This window comes from Neodiprion lecontei, chromosome 5 (assembly GCF_021901455.1).
Source record: "Neodiprion lecontei isolate iyNeoLeco1 chromosome 5, iyNeoLeco1.1, whole genome shotgun sequence".
NCBI lineage: Eukaryota > Metazoa > Arthropoda > Insecta > Hymenoptera > Diprionidae > Neodiprion > Neodiprion lecontei.
This window is the reverse complement of record NC_060264.1, coordinates 630,715-651,394: the sequence shown is the minus strand read 5'-3', so window position 1 is coordinate 651,394 and position 20,680 is coordinate 630,715. Positions and strand designations below refer to the sequence as shown.

General features: G+C 46.8%; 1 protein-coding gene across 15 annotated transcripts in view; it reads right to left on the bottom strand.

Moving 5' to 3' along the window:
- LOC107222160 (RNA-binding protein Musashi homolog Rbp6) overlaps window positions 1-20,680 on the bottom strand; it is a 411,438-nt gene that overhangs the window by 87,685 nt on the left and 303,073 nt on the right. For all 15 annotated transcript variants that reach the window (XR_006904484.1, XR_006904485.1, XM_015661398.2 and 12 more), the window contains one exon: window positions 14,244-14,292. Coding sequence is in view for 13 of the 15 variants with exons in the window: in XM_015661398.2 (XP_015516884.2) it covers window positions 14,244-14,292 (49 nt within the window). In the remaining 2 variants the exon portion in view is untranslated. The remainder of the gene's footprint in view (window positions 1-14,243; window positions 14,293-20,680) is intronic.

Sequence of the window (20,680 nt, the reverse complement as noted above, 5' to 3'; positions counted from 1 at the left end):
CTACGAATATCGTTCGCTTACCAACGGTTAAACTTGTTTGTGGTGATTGTTACTAGGTATTACCATTATTGTTGTTGTTATTCATTAGGAAAGAGAATTTCGGGAATATGGTATTATACACAATAAACAACGCAGCGAGACCGTAATGGTGGTTTGGGTTTTCTCGGGGGTTGGAGAAGAGGGTTGAGTATACCTAGTGATAGTCGGGCACGCACAATGCGTCGGGTCACGCACAGCCAGCCGTGGGGGCGGGTTAAAAAGGAGGCGGAAAGTTTACACGTAATAGCAATAGCGGTGTAACGATTCTTCGATGTAATTTCCCCTTACAATTCAGCTCTACGAAATACCGGTTGCAAAGATTAACGTACAAATGGGTTTATGCCATGTCGAGGGGAAAAAAAACCTCTTGCACTCCCATCGAGCAAGAAAGGAAAGCCGCGCGGAGGAAATGTGACGAGGACACGTGTATCACTCGCGATGATTAGCCACCGCTTGGAGTTTTTGGTAAGATTCAATCTGGCCCTCTTTAATGAACCCTACGGATTACAGAGTTTCGCGAATTGCGTTGCTATCGGATTGCAGCGTTAAGGCAGTCGTCGAGATGAGAGAACGAGGCGAGCAAATGACGGGCAAAAGAGGCGCAAGGGAGGGGGTGAGATATTGAACGGAGTCACATCACCCTGACTCAAACAGTTCCCGGCGGTGAGTTTTGAAGAGAGGATGGCGCGTACTTCCGGAATCTAAAAGAAGGATTTCCCAAGGTTGGGGCGACGTACTGGCCCCGATATCACATACACGTACGCGTGTGTAAGACGAGAATGTTGAGAGAGATTGGAACAATATGTCGCGGCGGAGATGGGAATAATACCCGGGCGGGGAAAGATATTCCAGATTTGAAAAGACATCCAGATACACACGCGATACATCGTGAGGTGGGTATCTATTGGGTTGATATGATCGAAGATGAAATTTGTACAACGTGAAGGGAAAAGAACTGCAGAGACGAGCAGAAGAAGAGGATAATGATCATTCGGCTTCGGTGGAGCAGAGAGGCGTACGACGTACACCTAGCAGCGACTTCCATTCAACGGTTCGGTTGCGATCAAAGAACGTATCACGATCCCCGGAACGCCTCGTCCCACTCTATTCTCTTTTCTGTTCAGAGTGCAAGGACGCGTTGAATTAAAAAAAATATCGTGCCGCATGCTTTGTATTTTCAGATATAATATTGGTACACGGAATGGTTCGATAACGAAGTGACGCCTTTCAGGGTACCGGAAATTGATTCGTTCCGCGAACCGCTAATTAGCATCCGTGTAAAAATATGTGAACGAGAGAGCTTACCGAGCCGGAGAAGGCGGAATGAATAGGGGATAATAGCCGGTGGTTGACTCACCTGAAACAAAGAAAAACACATCCATGAGCTGGGGTAGTAGTTTCATGTATCGCAGGAGTCGTTATTCAAACGGTAGGAAAAGTACCGGCAGGCCACGGCGCATTTCTGCGGTATAACGATGTTCTCGAGGGGAAAATTTGTGCCTCAAGTAGCAGTGCAAGGGGTGGCGGTGGTAGCGGTCGTGGTGGTGGTGCTGGTGGTAGCAGTAGCTGACGGAAAGGATGGACGTGCGTCTGAATAATGTAAGAGCGAGATTTCCTGCCGTGTCTAGAAATAACAGCGATTTGGCCAATGACGGTGGCTAGGTTTTCACAGCCGGCAGGTATTTCCACCCGGAACAACCCCCGCTCGGGAATTATCCCTGTACCTGTTCGCGTACGTGGACGATATTAGCAGCCGCCCAGTCAGCACAACCACCCCACTACCAGCCTAGGAAAGCCTATGACTGCAGATCGGCGGATCGGGCAAAGAGAATAGGTGGAAAAGCCCTGACGACTGTATACCTGCGCACGTCGTAGCTCTAGGTACCTGTAAAGCTCGAAGCTCCGAGTGGCAATATGTCGCAGATTAAAGCGTGGAGCAATCAAAAGGCGTACAGGCTGCGAAATCCGTGTCAAGTTTATTGAAAAAGCTATGGAGGAGAACGGTGCAGGTATTGCAGTACCCAACCCGCGTGTATCAGGGAGGACGCCGATGTGAGCTAAAGAGCGACGGGGATTTGGTACGTCTAGAGGGGGTGTTGTGCGAATTTAAGGGGTTGGAACGACGGCCGGAGGAAAGAAGAAGCGCCGGTTGGGTCGAACGGGTGGTTCGGGGGATAAACGAATCAACGCTTCGCGGAGACACCCTCGAAATTTATTGGTCCACACGGCAGAGGGTTGTTGGCCAAAGCGCCGTGCGGCTAATGAGGGCAAACACGGTACCCGGAGCGCCTTCCCCGAGGCTGCTGGAACAACCCCCGCACGGCAGCGGAGCTGGCAGGCACTCGTCGGCGAATTGATGCCTGCTACACGCTTTCTGCCACCGTCGACCCTAAAACACGGTAATAGGCGTCCGCATTAACGGCTCACCCTCTTGCGACGAAGCAGCGGAGAAAGAGCGAACGAGCTGTATCGGGGTGGAAGATCCGATTATTTTACTAATTTTTTATGCCCGTTGCACCGACCCAGAAAGACACGAGCTCCGAGCAACTCTCTTTCACCGCGACGCAGGTATCCGAAGACCATGCCTGCGAAACGTTGTTGAAAATAATGATTCACCAACCGCTTTTTTAATAATCGATTTCCATCAACGATCGATGGGTACGTACATCCAACTTTGACAAGTCACACGGTTCACGGAATTGTACTCGACGTTTGGAATATGAAGTCAGGAGAAAGATTATTGTCTCAGCAATTATCATGCGTCGAAGTTAACAGGGGAAAATATGGAATCCAGTCCGAGCTAGCCACTTTTTAGTGATCACATCAGCTGGCCACGGACTGAAGGAACGGACAAGATTTTTATTTCAGTTCATCGATGGCTCAAAATATGAGTGAAAATGTGAATAACTTATGGATTTTGAACAGCTGAAATCCCACCTGGCATGATAAGATACACTAAAGAAACACCGTGACGTGCAGTTTTTCCTCATTTTAAGCACAAGTTCAGTTTGAGTATCGAAGCTCTAGCGTTCGCTTGTACAACGCTGTTTCTCCGCGATTTCCTGACCGGCTAAGAACTAATATTTCGACCCACCGTTGAAGCGGATAGAAATAAAAACCGTCCATTCGTTCGCCGTGTTTCCAGGATCATAGGGCAGTCAGGATCGCGTTACAGCGTGAATCGATCTCGCGAATCGGTGATTAACTACAGGTCGTGTAATCGCCATTTAAGCAGCCATAACTCGAAGGTGCTTCAAAACTCTAGCCCAGATGCTCTCGAAAGCCGCACGGAGAATACAGCCGGTATTTCTATCGAAGGAATATAGGGGATGGTGTACCGGGTTCGTTCCGCTCCAAGTAAACCGGCGTCAAACGAGCCGTGGATCCTCGACTCGGCATCGTTTTGGAATCCTTGGATAAGATCCGGGGCCCAACGGCCCGCGGATAATGACGACCCGTCCAATTTTCCTAGAAATTGGGGATGTCCGTGACTTTGAACCTGGGATTAAGCACGACTCGTGACGTACGCACCATCTTTGGCCACCCTTGCAAAATGTTTTACTTGTTGCCAGTACTATCAAATCTATCCAATCATTGAATTTATTAGGTAAACGCACCTTCCAGATATAGTCTCTCAAACGGAACTCTTCGACAACGATCAAAGCTGATTGAGCAGTTTTTCACGATTTGTGGTAAACGACCTCATTTACAAGTAATTGATACAGCCATGAATCGATCAATGGATGATCACAGGCGGTACTAAGGTGGCCATAAACGGTGGTTCTAATCTGCGTTTCATCCCGCGTTTCATACCTGAGCTGAGCTGTTGCAATTAACCCCGGCGATCGATGAGCACTTGGAATATGTGCATCTGACGAGGCCAAACATACCCCTGGGGCTGGGTTGATTGAATCAATGAGCCGAGTGAATAACGACAAATACAGTCTCCGTATGTACACCGACGAAGGAAATTTCATCGCCCTGATACACGGGCCGCGTAATGAACCTTTCCAATTAGACCTGCCGGGATGTCCCATTGCGATTTTTACGAGGATTGCTGGGAGCCGGTTGAAGGGGTGGAAAGCGAATACTGAAAACAAGGGAACAGATCGTTGCTTCGATATTTCACGGCACAAAGACCCTTCGGGGGACCGTTATTACGTCGCGAAAGCTGATTACTATGGGATACCAGGACGAATTTTGTTTCTCGAGTGCCGTAAATTTGCGAGCTTCCGAAACATTCACGGGTAATGTTCACCGTTTGAACATAAACATCGAGATCTAACGTAATTAATTCATGAACAGTGCGTAGGTTCATTTTTCAGGCAAACGATTCGATGGTCATAAGGTTGCTGGTACATCGTCGTTCGAATTTAACTTTGTAAGGCCATTTTCGTTCTGGTGCAGGGATCTTGCTTTTCATGTACGGTTCAGTTATCTATAAAAATCAAATATGTATAACAGCAAATTTTTAGCGATTAGGGAACATCACGCATCTTCTGATCGAAACATCAACTTGTGACGTGAAATTAGACCAAACGTATACCTTCCACCTCACAACCAAGTGGTTTTGCTGAAACATGAACCTTTGTACCGAATGAACCGTTGTACGACCCTTCAATTAATTAGGTAGAATGTTGCTTTCGATGGTCAAACGGTAAACGTGAATCACGAATCTTTCGAAAGGGTAAAAACTTGAAATAATCGGGGGAAAAAAATCATATCCGTGACATAATGCGGGTCAAACGGAAACTCAAATCCAAAGTCTCGATTAATCGGTACTTCTGCTCTTACCAGTACAGTCGAAGACAATTAAGTAGGGCAGGGTCGGGTAAAATGGGTCCCACTGGGCAAAACGGGCTCCGTATGTTAAAAATTATGTTTAGGCCAAAACAAAACAAATTGTGATGTTGAAATTTCTTGAAAATCGTGTGTGTCGTTCAGGGTCCATTTTTTCCCAGTCCTCCCCTACTGCCGCCGATGTTCGGAGCCTGATCCGCGACCCGAAGCTGTATAAACTTTGACTGAGGGTGCAACGCGCGTCGTCGGGGTTTCGAGAGCGCGAATTTCCATCCACTGAGGTATAACATTATTACCTTAACGTATAAGGTATAAGCCGGCACTCGAGAACGGCGTGCCGGGCGTTGTTCCATTCAGCCGTAGAGAATTCCATGGTAAAATTTTCCCATTCAGACATAAATTTCCCGCCTCGCGGGTAACGCACAAAAGCATTTCGTAACCATTGTGTTGAATAATAATTTTATAACTTTGTAATTTATCGCTAATATGATAATGAGTGTTGGTCAAACCGCGCCGCGCCACGCGACTGCCTGCAGGGTCGGTACTCGACGCCAGAGTCCCCGTTTGTCTCAATTAATCAAAACTGAGGTAATTATTTCGCTTCCGCGTTGCACCGGTTGTGTGTTGTTCACCGGCAACGCCGGCGATTCAACGAGATTAAAGATTTCTCGTTAACCATTTCGCCGCTTAAGACGTCATAATATGATTACCGTTGGCCGTTGCCTCGCGAAACATTGCGGCAATTTTTCACTTCACAACATCCCCCCGCATTCTCAGCGGCAACGATCATCCTTCTGCACCGCTGCTGCTGCTGCTGCTGCTGCACGACGATCCATCACTTGAGATGTATTTAGGTACATCATCAACGTCCAATGTAAAGTGATATCTCAAAACCCCCGTAGGGCGATCCCTGTGCCGAGATTTAATTCGATCCTTCACAACAGGGTAGTAATTAAAGATTTTTTCTATCGTCGTCGTTGCGCCGACGTCGATTAAGCCCGCGTCTAATTCCGCCCCCCGCTGCTTCTCAACGTCGCGGAATCAAACGCGGAAGTAGACGGGAAATAAACGCCGAGAACAATTTTCGGGTCTTTGACCGCCTAGTTTCAGGGGCTCGTGACTACCTGCTGGTGGTTTCTGTTTTGCATTAAAAAAAAAAAATTTCTAAACTTTGTATAAAAAGGTATTAAACACTGCAGAGACTCCCAGAGACCAGCCTGCAATAATAAGGAGAAACATGCGGCATGGGGGTAAATTAAATTTGTTTTATAATTTACGAGTTGTACAGTGCCGAGGTTGTACGTAGGCAGGCGTACGTTTTAAGGTCGGGGTCGTTAAGTCTCAGTTGGGGGACAATAAATATTCATTAATTGTTCTAAACTGTGTCGCACCCACTGCATACAGCGCGCCTATGTTTCTCCCCTCTTCCTTTCTTCCTCCCAAACGCCTGTTCCTTCTCTTTTACCTAATTTTCGATTTCGACTGATACGAAGAACCAAAAATAACAGTATGTAAAAAAAATTGCATGTTAAGATCACGTTTTACAAATTTTTTTTGTCAGACGAAAGTCAAGTTATCGTTCTTCGCCACTGTCGCGAATGTTCGGAGCTCCCGAGTACCGTAGGTGAATCGAATCGTCTTCCGAACTTCAAGAATAGACCACTCAGAGTCGGTAAGCAATAACAGGAGTAGACAGCTGGAGAAGGGCTTCCATTAGTCGTACAAGTGTGCGGAATTACCTTCCTCCTCTCGACAATCGAGTTGTTCCGCGTTTTAACACACCAGCGCCACCCCGGCCACCCCTCGACTCGCGTCGTCAGTCTCCCAAGACAAGGCAAGTATAAACTCGCTCCAAAGGGTGCGAGGCTCTTCCCTCTCGGCAAAGTTCAACGCGTTTTCATCTCGATTTTCTCCGGGCAAATAAAACAAACAAACCAAAACAAAGTACGCGAAGAATAGTCATCATCTTTGGTTCATTTTTTCTCTCTACTTTCTCTTACTATCGCGACACGTGAATCAATTGTCTATAAACGGTTTTCTGCAGGAAAAAAAAGTATGTGTTACGTACAGCAGTGTTCATTGATACCTCAATCTTACGTCTAACTCGTTTTCGGTCCGAAACGAAACGCGAGTTCCGTTCTACACGAATTATGTGACAATGACTCCGATATATTCTCTCACGTCGCGCGTCTGCTGCATCGCCAGTCATTTTCACAAAATTCGTGTGGAATTGAACTCTATTTTTCGGACGGAATATAAAAAAACTAAACGTGACCGAAAGGTTTAATGAATATTACCGTACGCATTGATAAGCCACACGCGGTACTTTGACGAAAAAATGAGCTCTCCGACATACCGATTCTCCCAATGTATTTCGAGCATCGTAGACTCATCAAGTTTCGTATCGATTCGATGGCTTGCGGGAGCGTCTCGTTTACGACGGAATATTAAAGTCCCAGGACGAAGTTTGAAGTTCGCGGAGCGGGTTTGACGCGGCGAACTCGGGCACACGGGGAGTGCCGGTTGGAAACGTTTCCGAGGCCGGGGGCATAACTTTCTTCGAGTGAAACGGAGGCGCGTAGCTGCACTGGGAACAGCCGGCCCGAGGAGCTTCCGCCGGTGGCTCGGAGCCTTCTCGGCTGCACGGCACTGGCACTAAATCATGCAACTTGTGTACCCGGACCAGCAGGCACCTACGCCATTGCACCGGGTGAATAGTTCCACTGCGGAGTTATAGCCGATAGTCGAGAAATAGTTTAGTGCCGTTTGCCTGGGTATAACACATGCGGAGCCGGAGAAACTCGCTGCAGAAACCGCCTGACGACGTGGATAAGAAGAAGGAGGGAAGAATAGAAAAGAAAATGGAGCGTCGGCATGACGAGAGAGAAAAATTTCGAAACGTTACGTAATTCAGTTACTCATACACGCTGTTCGGTCACATGCGAGCGGACGTTGCATATCGTTTACCGTGTCTTTAGAGAAATTGAAGTTTTAATGAAACGGATGGGTGAAAATTTGAGCGCGAAAGGGAGAGAGAAAAAAAAAAGAGAAAATTTCCATTAGCCATCAGGTGAAAATTATTCGTTGCAACGACACTCGCGACGTGACAAAGGATGGAGTGGAAGAAAGCCGTTGCATCGGTGTTGCGATGCAGAAGTATGCACCGCGTGCGACGCGGGGCTACGTAGAAGGAGTACAAGATAAGCGAGCCTCTGAAACTGTGTAAAAGGACCTTATTGAAAAACGTGCGAGACGTGTGAACACGGTTCTGTACCTACAAGGTGCCGGATGCGACGATTCCCGGCGCTGCACAAAAGTGAATCAAACACCGTGGTGCGCGCGGGATACGCGTCTTGTCACGAAAGTGTAATTTCTGTCGAAAGTAATCAGGCTCGAAGAGAGAAAGAGAGAGGGAGAGAGAGAGAGAGAGAGAGAGAGAGTGAGCGGAAGGGGTGAAAAAGGGATGAATTAAAAGAGCGTTCTTTCATTTTTCACTTTTCTTGATGGGAACTCGAGCGCGGCACGGCTGCCGGAGCGACAACTCTCGGTGATAATTCGCAGCGAGACAATAAATTACGTGCCTTCGCTTGTGTCTATACACGCGCAAAGTGAGAGAGAGAGAAAGAGAGAGATGGTAGCGGCCTTGTCCGTCTCTTTGGAAATGGAAACGGTGAGAGCGGCAGGACATGCATCTATCATAGGGGTGTAATTAAGAGCGATTCGCGCCCTTCTAGAGCTGCTGGAGAAGACCGTAAATAGCTGAACCAGCTTCAGGCCTGCCTTTCGAAGGCTCTTACAAAGTTTTCCTTCCTTCGAGCTCGAACCTGTCGAGCCGAGCGAGCCGGAATTCTTTCAGGACGAATGGCTCCCGGATGGACGTCCGTGGATATTGCGCCCCACGGCGAAACGACTTTTTTCCTCCTCGCGCCTTATAACCGAGTAGCTGGTAGAGGTGGTCCAGGCTTTTCCAGGAGATAGTCCCCATTCCTTTTTTTTTTATATTTTTTTCTCGTTTCTTTTCTTTACCATCGCCCTGTACCGTTTTTCTCCGTTGCGTTTTTAACCTTCGCGAGAGAAGCCGACCCCGCGTGCGGAGGGGAAATTACCGGGTGCCGAGGAACGGCATTAAACCGTCATACCTGAATTCGCGATCAGTTTATTCCGCTCCGTCAGTTTTAAACAAACGGAACAATAGCAAACTGCGAAGCAACGATCTCGACTTTTCTAACCACCCCGAAAACGTCTAGAAGGTATACGATTTCCGGACCGACGGGCACGCGATTATCCAAGCTCGACTGGCCAAAGGAGTCCCCCCCCCCCCCCCTCGATGCCCTGCTTTATTTCCGTCCGAAGAAAAGCTGCCGTCTCTCGTTGCATCCCGAAACGCCGACTGAAGTCTGTTCGTAGATTGGGAAAGAGGGCGTTGCAGCAGCCGGCTTGGAGATCGGCGAAAAGAGAACCGCTCGCGGGCACAGAAAGGGATTATTTTATGGCCCGCGACGTCAAAGCGACGAGGGGAATATCCCGGTACCGGAAGAAGCTGGGCACCGGGGCCGGTACCAGATTTTCGTGAATTATTGGTCACGGAGCCGCGTGCAGCGACTGCAGTTGCACGTATCGGGCATGCAAGATTTGTGCCGAGGATTTTCCTCCTCTTTGTGTGTGCCGCGGCTGACGGAAATGGACAAAGAAAGCATCCGAGCACGAGTTTGCAGGTCAGCCGAGCTTTCATCGATTGCGCACACTCATGCAAGTACGAGAGTATCAGTTTTGTCTCGATATTTTGTTCATTTCCTAGTTAGTTACACGTTACTAGGTATAAGTTTGATCGTCGAGGATGTGGGAAAGTGGTTACGGCACCTTATACACGTGGAAAAAGGAACCCCCGAGGGGAGGAGAGAAAAACTGACTAGAAAAGCTGAAGACATTCGGATCGAGCTTGCGAGAAGTAGCTGGATGAAGCAGAAGGAGGAAGAAAGAGTGGATAACCGGAACGATTCAATATTTCAAAAGCTCGACACACGGCTCTGCAGCAGCGACGAGGAGAACTTGCGGAGAAGAGGATCCTCCTCTCGCCCCCGTCGGTAATGCGGGTGACAATTGGAGCATGTCTGATGCGTCCCATCTAGCAGTTCCACATAATGGAATGGAAAATAACGTTTTGTCATTTCTCGCGCCCCCGGACGCTCGTATTTGATAGAATCTGACGACCTTCTCTCTCTCTCTCTCTCTCCTTCCCTCCCTCTCTCTTCGAGAAAGTGCTCGGCGTCACCGGGGCGAAACGACGCCACTGCTGGCCACCCGCCGCTTTGCCCCCGCACGCGTGTTTGTCTCTCTCTCTCTCTCTTTCTCTCTCCCTCCCTCTCTTTCCGTCCAATCGTGTTGTGACCTCGGAATTTGTGGCCCACCAAATGCCACCATAATTCATAGGCCGAGCCGGGGCGACATGATTTATGTCACCTTGCCTTCATTTCCGAACAAGAAAAAATTTTTCAATATCTCTGAAGAATAGCGAGGAAGAAGGCCAATCGAACGAACCCCTCGATGATCGATCCTCCACTCTCAGGTTCGAGATCTCAACTAAGCATATCTCAAGTTCGGAACGATCACGCGCTTCGTCGAAAACGCAAGTTTTCATTTCTTCCCCGACTATCGGATAATGTAAAACCACCGTTTCGTGCTTCTGGCCCTCTTCCAGGTTTTATTTACTCTTCGACATCGCATCGTCAGAGTTTTCGATCAATCTTGATCGATCAAAGCTTATTTAGTTACGATTTAGATTAACGTACAGTTTGAACGCACCGTACGGGTCGCGTGTTGGATGGTTTACCGTAAGGTAGTTTCACGCGATACTATTATTATTAATCTCTATTAGGTATACGATCGAACGAACAAGACTGTTCTTGTTGTTGTTATTTTTGTCATCTATTTGCAGAATGATCAGGAACCGAGACCTGCACCTGCGGTGATGATCACGTTCCATCTGCAGAATACTACATTGCATAAGACGGTTGCACACGTACCTACCAACCTACCTACCTATCCACCAGAGTTGAGAACGGGAGAGCTGCTGGGTGTGGATACGGTATTGGATGTCAGCACGAGAGAGATTACGCGGAGCTTTGAAAGAGCTTCCCCTTCTCCTCCCCATCCCCATCCCCATTCCCATTCCCGCCCCACGGGTCCCCGTCGCTCTCGCACCCTATCATTCTCCATCTAGCATCTCCTACCCAGCTAGCGTCTGAACCCCCGGCAGTGCCAACTGTCGGATAGTTCTAGACTCCGAGGTCTTTCCCTCCTCATCCTCCTCCCCGTCCTCCCCTCATCCCACGCCCTTTTTCCTCCCGAAGGCAGGGCTCATTTCGCGGCGTCCCGGCGCCGCCAAGAACCGGCACACGGCCTCGACGTCCCCGTTCCATATTCCGCCCCGTTCCATTCCGTTCCGCGACGACATTCGCTCCTATTTTTCATAAGCGATATTAGAATCTATCACGAGACCGAAATCCGTTGAAGGAAGATCTGCGGGGCAAGAAGAGGAGGAGGAAGAAGAAGAAGAAGAAGAGGAAGATGATGGAGGCTCCGATTATCGACTCGGTCGGCATATTATACGCGCCTACACATACCTACACAATATATCTTGCGCGAACATTCTCTCGATTGATAGCGATTATCGATTCCCGTTTCAAAACCGTGCCGAATACGAGTTCGGATTGGCTGAACCTATATTTTTTTTTCACATACCAACTCTCTTGTACTCGTTTTGCCCGATACAGACCGTCCCCTGTATCGTCGAGTCGAAAAAGCGGGGGGGAAAAAGTAAAACTGAAATGGACACATTCCATTCGGCTACTCGGGGAGAGTGTCGACCCGCTGCCCCCCGCGAATATAGACAGCTCCGATAGTGTATCCAGCCTGGGTATAGATATACATGACGCGTATAAAACACACGCTGGGTGTATGGATTTGAATCACTCAACTAAATGAAACCGTTCCCCTTCGCTCTCCTTTCGCTCTGTTTGACGAAATCTTTTCAGCGTATGTATAGCTACCTTTTTTTTTTTACAATATTTTTCGGCTCCTTCCAAGGATCGCCGTTTGTCTCTTCAACCCTCGATGTATACTGTCCGCATATAAAAGAGCCAAGACGGAAAGTTTCAGATTGAAATTGACGAGATGAAAAAAAAAAAAAAAAACGTAAAGCACTTGAGAATCTTCAAATCTATAATAATCGTCTGCATTTGCCGATTACAATATGCATATGTCTCTGATAACGTACGCAATAAAACAGTTTCTTGATGAAACTCGAGGGAAACTATACCCCGCCTAAGCTTCTTGAAAATTATTTTGACTTCCGCAGCATTCGAGCGGACTAATTCGGAGTAAGCATCTGGGCCGAATTAAGTGGAGTGTATAAGGACAGAAGGTTGAATGTGTGGCGAACGTTTAACCCTGGATTCTTCGGTATAATTCGGAGGGTCGCCTCGCGAACGGAGCTACGGGTTCTTTGCGGCACCCTTAAACTGATATGGCAGAATCCGGGAGTCAGCTGCAGGGATCAGATTGGCGGCATATTTCAGTTCATTGTTATGCGAGACGTAATCGAGTGCGATGAAACGCGATGCTACCCGAGTTATGGCCCCCGAGGCCTCATCCCCCTTCCTCTGCTCCAAACCCCCGCGATAAGAATGAAACCGAGAGAATTTAACCTCCGGCCCGATGATCCGAGCCTCGCGTCCTTTCCCGAATCATTGAGAAGGGTGGCCAGAATTTGTCGAAATATTCGTTAGAAATTTGTAGAAGGATTTTCGATGAATTCGTTCGTTCCGTCTTTTTCACCTAGTATTCGTTACTCCTGCTTCGTTATAACTGTAGTATTTTGATAAGGAACTTACACGCGTTGGATAATTGACTCTAAAAAATTCTTTCCGTCTTACTGTCAGCTGAACCATCCCGTCGTTTACACAGCCTGCGGAGAGAAGTAGAGATATTCTAGTTCGCTACACAGATATAAAAATGTTGGACCCGGGGTGTCGATGGTAGCTCGAAATCTTGCGGGATATAAATAAAAAGAAAGGAGACAAGATAAGGAAAGCGAGAGAAGAATAAAGGGCGTAGAAACGGGGGAAGGGTGACCGCAACCCTCGTGAAAAACGGTCCCCGCAGGTTTTGTTCTCCATTCGAAAAGGGGTGCGTGGTTCCCCCGAAATTCTCTCCTTCTTTTCTCTATCGCTAGGCTAATAATAATATAGAGAATAGAGTCGAGAGCGAGGGGATGATTTGAGGAAAAGGAGGGCGGCGAACGGGCGAGGAGGGGAAGGGTATCAAGGGCTGCGTTTTAGAGCCTCGACTTTTACGCCTACAAATCACCAGTCGTAAAATTTTGTAGTCGCGAACCCCCCGCGCCCGCTTTCTGCAGATGGCTCTCGCCGAGCGAGCGAAAGAACGAACGTCGACGGCATCTCGTTCCTGATATCAATTTCGGGAGAGGAGGAGTTTCCTTTTCTTTTTTCTCTTTTTTCTTCCCTTTTTCTCTTCCTCTCCTCTACCCTCTCGCTTCGTCCCGTACCGTTGGAATGCCAGATAAGTTTTTTCAAAGTACAAAGGGGATTGGCGTAAATTGCGGAGATGGTTGGGGGTGGATTCGAGGGGGTTGACGGGCGAAGGCGGCGACTCCTTCCCCTCAATCTCAACCCCCGCAACTGGGAGACCGATTGCGAAACTTTAAAAACGGCGTTACTCACTTTAAACGTCCTTGAAAAATTTCTGATGAAATTGTTCCCTCTTTCCTACTTCTCCGTCTCACTCGCTCTCTTTCTCTTTCTATCTTTTCAAACTGGTACGTATAGATTTGAATACTTTGAACGCTACTTTCACCCCCCCCCTCCCCCAGCGGAGTGTATTACCAAGCGAAGAAAGAAAAATTTTGTCTCGATGGCGAGGATACGTAGAACGTATACTTGTGTCTGCTTTTCAAAATTAAGTACCGGGGTTCGATATACGGAATTAGATGTGTCGAGGCAATGCCTGTGTCGGGGAACTTGTTGTTGGATACTTCAATTGATACTTGAGAGAACATCCTTCATACAACCCTTGCGATCAGGTGGTTGACGCGTTAGCGGCAACACAAACGCAGGGACTTGCAGAGAATTGGTTATGCGACGATAACTGGCACACATATCGGGGGTGGAATAAAGAATCGGATAAGACGAAGGCATAAGTGAAGCGACGTAAGCCGGCCGACGGAATTTAATCGGCGATTATCACGAGGACCGCGATATCGCCCTCGAGGTATTGCGGGGAAAATAAATAGGGGGAGAATTTTTTGCCTTCTTTACTTCTCTTCGTTTCATCCCTCATGTATAAAAGAATTGTTACAGAACGAAGCAAAAAAGAAGAAAACTTACCTCTGTGCCTGTTCGTCTGCTTGTCGAACATCAGCATGGCATCCTCGATCTGAAACAGCGGAAAAAAAGAGAGGAAATTACAAATCGGTCGAACCTCGATATTTATTCTCGAGTTTCTCTCATGCAGCGGGTTATCTGTTCATCTCTCTCACTCTCTCTCTATACTCGGCGGGAAGCTTCCTATTAACAAGTATTGTTGTGTACTCCTGAGGGAATTTCTGTTATATTGTGTTTGCAAAGGGCGCGGGCCACCCCTGAGATATTGCATCCAGTTCTTGGGGGATAAGAACCGATTGTTCATTCGGTAGCTACGTCAAACTGCGGTCTGGACGAACGCCGCTTTCTTTCACCGAGAGTTTTCCGCGAAACTTGCCACTCGACGCTTCGTCTTAGCCCTTTCATTCGCACATTTTTCAAATTAATATTTTTCCCTGGATATTGTTACTCGGGGGTTTTTCGGGTCGCTGATCACGAATCTCACGTCAGAATTTGATCATTTCTAAACCCAAGATGGCGGATCTAATATGGCGGACGTAGAATCGAAAAAACTGTCAAAAATCGATGGTTTTGGCCGAAAATTTTTACTCCGAGGTTTTTTTTAAGGTTATACGTAGTAACAATCATTTTAATCATTCATCATTTTAAGTGGTTAAATAAACCGTGACGAGGTTGGGATATGGAAATTTTTGAGGTGGGATGCTGAGCATCCTACTGTGACAGAAATGATTGATACTAATCGTATTCAAAATGTAGCTATTGTTGCCTGTTCACCGTCGCCAATCGGTGAGTACGTTTATAGTTCAGTCAAAATAAGAAAGAAGAAATTCTACCTACCGACGGGATCTGCGGATTTTGTGTGAGATAATTTTTTTGTTTCTTAAACTGTTAATCCGACTCCGTTTCCGACATACGAGAACATAGTTCGATGTAGAATTTTCCATTTTTCATCTATCGATAGCGGTTTTTGATTAAAACGCAAAAAACCTCGAATTTTGCTGTTTTCTCGAAACGTCGGCAACGCAACACAAAAATGACTCCGATTTCAGTTCTCGAGGGTAAAAAACCCCTCCGCCTACACAATAATGCAACCGTACCCCGAATATTTTTAATTCAGACCTATTTTGACTGGACCACACGTGCCTGCTGTACGCAACTGGCTCCAAGATTTACGAAGCGTGGGCGGGCGGGATTTATGGAGCAGCGGAAACAACAAGGATTACCTTGGTCTCCGGAGCCCCGAAGCATCCCACCCTCCGGATCGAGGAACGAAAGTATCGGCTATTCCCGGAATAGATCGAAGTTATCGGGAACGGAGTTACACACGGCAGGACCTTTCGTTCTCGTTCAGGAATCGAACATCCCTCCCCGCTCTCTCAGTGAGCGTGGCGCGCATTAGGGGGTGGAAAAATGGAAAGAGGAAAAAATTTCCGCGGCCTTGTTCCGAGGGTGTGCAAGCCGGAAAAGCCGAGTGTGTCAAGTTTAGATTGGCCAATAATTTTCCCCGGAATAAGCCCGGCCAGCCTCCGTGCAGGGAAAACACACGACTCTGGCGATAAATCACCGCTAATTGCGAGCCAACGCGAGTGCTCTTGCCGGCTCCTGCAGGAGCCAGGCCTCTTTGCCGCAGGACTAAACGACTTGGTTCACCTTTATACCAGCTTCACCCGCGGCTTCCCGCCGCGCCGCTCCAATAACGTATCTCTGGCCAAATTGCGTCGGAAATTGCGAACAGATCGTTCGCTGCGCGGGGTCCCTCCTCCCATCCCTCTCTCTGAGAGTGTGTATGACCGAATTTACGAAATGATTCATCTGCCCAGCGCCGCCCGTAATTCACGTCCGCTTAACTTACCCGGTCATTATTATATTTTTCCTCCCTGCGTAAGAATCGGCCAATATGCCTGCCGCGCGAATTTATCGTCCATCCTCTGTTTTCCACTCCCTTCCCCTTCCTGACGAAAACAAAATGAATAAAAATAAAAATAAATAAATAAAACTTCCCCGACGAAAAGCTCTGAACAACGTTTATTTATTCATCAACGATACACGCATATGTACATATACATATATATATACGTATATATTTGTATATCCAAGCGCGAATCATTATAATTACAATTCGCGAAAAAATAATCATTTTTCGTAAATACTGAAGCAATTATCGTTCAACATTCCCCTCGCAATATTTTAACTCACCGACGAGAATTTTTTATTGTACCTTCGTATTAATATAAAATCGCGCGTTCTTTGTTTCGAAAGTGAATAAAATTTTTGCCGACCATCTCCGGGGACGTGGTCTCAATTTTCCGCGATTTTAAAGCTCGGTTTGTGCCGCATTAATTCAGCGAATCGCTACCTTTTTGAACCGGGCATTATTGCCGCAGAAGAAATTCCGAGTTTTGACAAATTTTATAACCACGCTTAAAGCACTCATATTATATATATATGTACATTATTCACATGGTGCGGAAATATCCTCCCTGCAAAGAGTGATGATTATGTACGTAGATATACAGTTTGCAATCGCGCGGAGTGTCAACTAATTATTAACAACCCTGCTACATCCCAGAGGATTTCTCATGGCTTAGCTTGCGCCCGGAGTTCGGTGTAAATGGGTTTTCGTTGAAGTGAGGAAGGCGAGTCGGCTTTGTGGCTAGACTCGATTAAAAATTCTCATTGGTCAGGAAGCGGAGCGGTCTTCTATTTGTGGCTGGCCTAAGTGCGTCACGTCGCGGGGTTTTTGCTTCGGCGAAAATCTCCGCAGTCTTCTTCCCCTTTCCGATTGCGAAATACGATATTGTCGCCCTTCGTTAATTGTAAGCCTCGTTGATAAAAAAAAAAGCATCGTTGTAATTTCTTACAATATCGTTGAAAAAGGAGAAAGAAAAACACCAGGTGGAGAACATTCAAAGTTCAATTTTCACCATGGGATTAAAGTATAGGTATCACACGAAATATACATATAATGTTTCGTCTTCTCCCCAAAGGACTTAATTATATTCCATCCAATCTTTATTCCTTTCCACGGTTCGCACGTCGCGATTTCAGCGCTTGCATCACGTTTTTGCGGAGCTGGTTTACGGTACGCGCGGGTTGCGACCTTCGAGAGGGGAGCTCAATCTGGCGCCGGCTCCTCGGAGGGCTGTAACGGGGCTGAAATCGAACTTGTAATAAGGTAGATCTTACCCGCACATCGGGGAAACAGCGCCCCGGGGAAAGGGTAAGAGAGAGTAAGGGAGAGTGTGAGAAAGAGAGAGAAAGATAGACCGAGGAATATCTCGCACAAAAAAAACTGAACCGATCGCAATGGGCAGGTGCAAGTCTTTTTTTTTCGTCTCTTTGTTCGGTTTCCTTCTCGTATTACGAACCTGTTTATATATACATATATAACGCGCATCTGAGCTCAAAATTTAAAAAAAATTAAAAAGGGCGGATACGATATGGTGGTCCATAATTGAAAAAGTTGGTCGATTTGGGAGAAATTCGGTACTCGAGGACTTTCGCAGTCGCTGATTACGAATCTGGTATCGAAATTACAAAATTCAAAATGGCGGATCTAGTTTGGTGAACCAAAATCCCAAAAGTCACTTGATGTCGCCATATTAGAATCCACCATTTTGAATTTTCAAGTTTCCGAGTTCAGATTCGTAACCAGCGACCCGAGAAAACTCCCTATACCAAATTTTATCGAAATCCATTCGGTGGATTTATTGTGTCCCTGAAAGGGATAAATGGTGAAATCCACCCTCTTAAGGGGGAAGGGCTAGAATTGAGATAGAAATCTGAAAAAATTAGGGAAATATTTCGCAATTATTCGCAAGCGATTTCAGGGGTCAGCTGGTCGAAATTAAAAAATGACTTTTTTAAGGACCACCCCAATATATATATATATATATATGTACATATATATGTATTATATACTATACTATATATTATATTATCGCATCGCGAAAGGGAATTTTCGCTGACCAAACGACGGTTTTATTCCAGCCGCGACATCAAAGGGAGCGCGAAGAATAAAATAAATACCCTCGTTTCGGGGGCGGAAGTTGGAAGTGGAAGAGGAGAAGGAAGGCGAAAAATGACTTCCGCGAATCGGGAAAGGGAGCCGAAGGTTTCGGATCCCTGTGTGCAAGTCAGCCGTCTTTTCGACCCTGCATCCCCCTCGTCCAACTCACGGCCATTTTTCGTTCCGTTTTGTCCCGTCATTCCCGCCAAAAACGACTCGCTCTCTACCCGCCCTCTCTTCCTATATACCGAAAGCAATTCGGGAGAGACGTTCACGGGAAAAGACGGTATTTATTACTCGGCTAGGCCTGCGGGACATTTGCTCAATCACCACGAATTTCTGTGACCGCGGCGCGCGCGTTGCGGAGGCGAAAAAACCGGCGGAAATTTGGTAACGGGAAATCCAATCATCATTGTGCACGAAATTCACGCTCCAATATCTGCGAAATTAAGTCTCGAATTTTGCGGATTTATTTTCCGTTTCTTCTTTCAAGTCTTGAACGAAGCGAGAAGTTAGTAGATGCGGCAAAAGCTGACATTTTTTTTGCACTTGGGTTGATTATAAAAAACTTTGCTTACTACTTTTACTCTCGGAAAACAGAGGAGCGGGAGTTAAAAATTTTTTGTCAAGTATAACAAATCATGAGGTACAATCGTTTCCGACACCTGCCCGCGGTAATTTAACGTGCTTTCGAAAATAAGCGACGAGCTTTCGCGGGAGTGTAACTTCGATAAATTTGTTAGGTATAGAACCTAAATTAATCTTCACCGAAGGGGCTGAACAGATCGTTTGCGAATTTGGGCAGCCGCGTTCCGAGGCGACGTCACAATGGGACTTCCGGTGCTCGGGTGCTCCCCCTCCTCCTCCTGCTCCTCGAAGGCGGAAGTAACGCGAGAGAAGCTGCCGCGATAATAGAACCATTTAATTTCATTAAAGCCGGGTTTCGTTGGGCGCGTCTGGTAATCCTGAAATACCACGAGATCTCGACTCGCTGTATCGCCGGGGCACCAATTTAATCAAAAAAGCGTCGTAAATTTTTCAAATTCGGTTCGTACGGCGGCGTTTGCAAAAAATTCGCCGACTCGGATCGCGCGGATTCGGTGTATTAAATCTCTTTCATCCCGCGAACCGAGCCCCTCGAGGTCCTCGTCCTTGTTCCGCGAACTTCTCATCCTCCTCGTCGATTCTTTCGGGGCGTTCGTTTTCTGCCTCCGAATGCCTTCGAATATCCAGGCTCCTTGTTTGCCTACACCATCCGCCGAACCTTTTGTCGAGGTATAATAACGTTACAATTTCATATATCTCGTTAGGATCTTGATGCTTGATGCCGGGTCCGCCCCCGCCCGCCTCCCTCCGGCCTTTCATCCCCCTCCCCCCCCTTCCCCGTTCTTTCGTCATTCCGCCACCCGTCGAAAACCTTTTCCCGTCCAACGGCCTGTGTCCGGGCTTGTTAAGCAAATCTTTTCATCGCGGCTTCAGAAAACATTTTCGTCTAATTTTTTTACTTTTACATGCTCAGCGTTGTCCCGACTTGTTAGTTGAACACATTTTTTTTATTTTTTTATCTTTTTTTACTCAACCATCTCTTTCTTCGCTTTTATCCGTTTTTCTACCTTATGTATATCCACTCTCTCCTGCTTTTGTTCGGTTCATTTTCTTCCCTCGTGATTCGCGAAGAGTGACGCGAGTTTTTCCAGTAAAATTATCGAGCCCACGGCCACAATTTTCTAACACACAGCCGTGCGGAAAATGTCGTGTTTACACGTGTACATATCACAGCCATACCGCTGATCTTAATTTATAAAACCAACATTGATTTTTTCACCCCAAAACGAGTTTTGAGGACAGAGTTCATTTGTACTTTTTGTTCGAGGGTCACCGCTGCCTAATTTGCGGTTGAAAAATACTCGACGATGGTTTTCCACCCATTCCGTTATCAAAGGTACGCAACGTACGTACGTAGATGCGCGAATTCTTCTTATTCAAAGGTATGACGTAACCTACATTCGCACTGTGCTAAATTACCGCGATACGACGATGGATGTGTATCAAGCTTTTACGTATCATTGAAAAGAAATTCATCGGGCAAGTCTTGTTCGGCGAAGTGTGAAAGGCGGGCAAGGCAGGGTAGAAAGGAGGAAATAACGACCTCGAGTTTCACGGGCAATGAGAGCGAGAAAAAGAAATAGAGGGTCGAGAGAATAAGCTGCGGGGGAGGGGAGAAGGAGAAGGTCGAGGATTTCTTCTCAAGAGAATCTAAAATAGCTATATATACATACGTAATTTGCGCAAAGTCCTGCGAATAATTATAAACTTATTTTGCGAACAATCACCGCACAGCCATGTTTCCGGGTAACTGGAAACTCCGGCAAGTGATGAAGAATTGAACTTTACACGAATGCATGGAATGAAAAATAAGCAAAGCAATGAA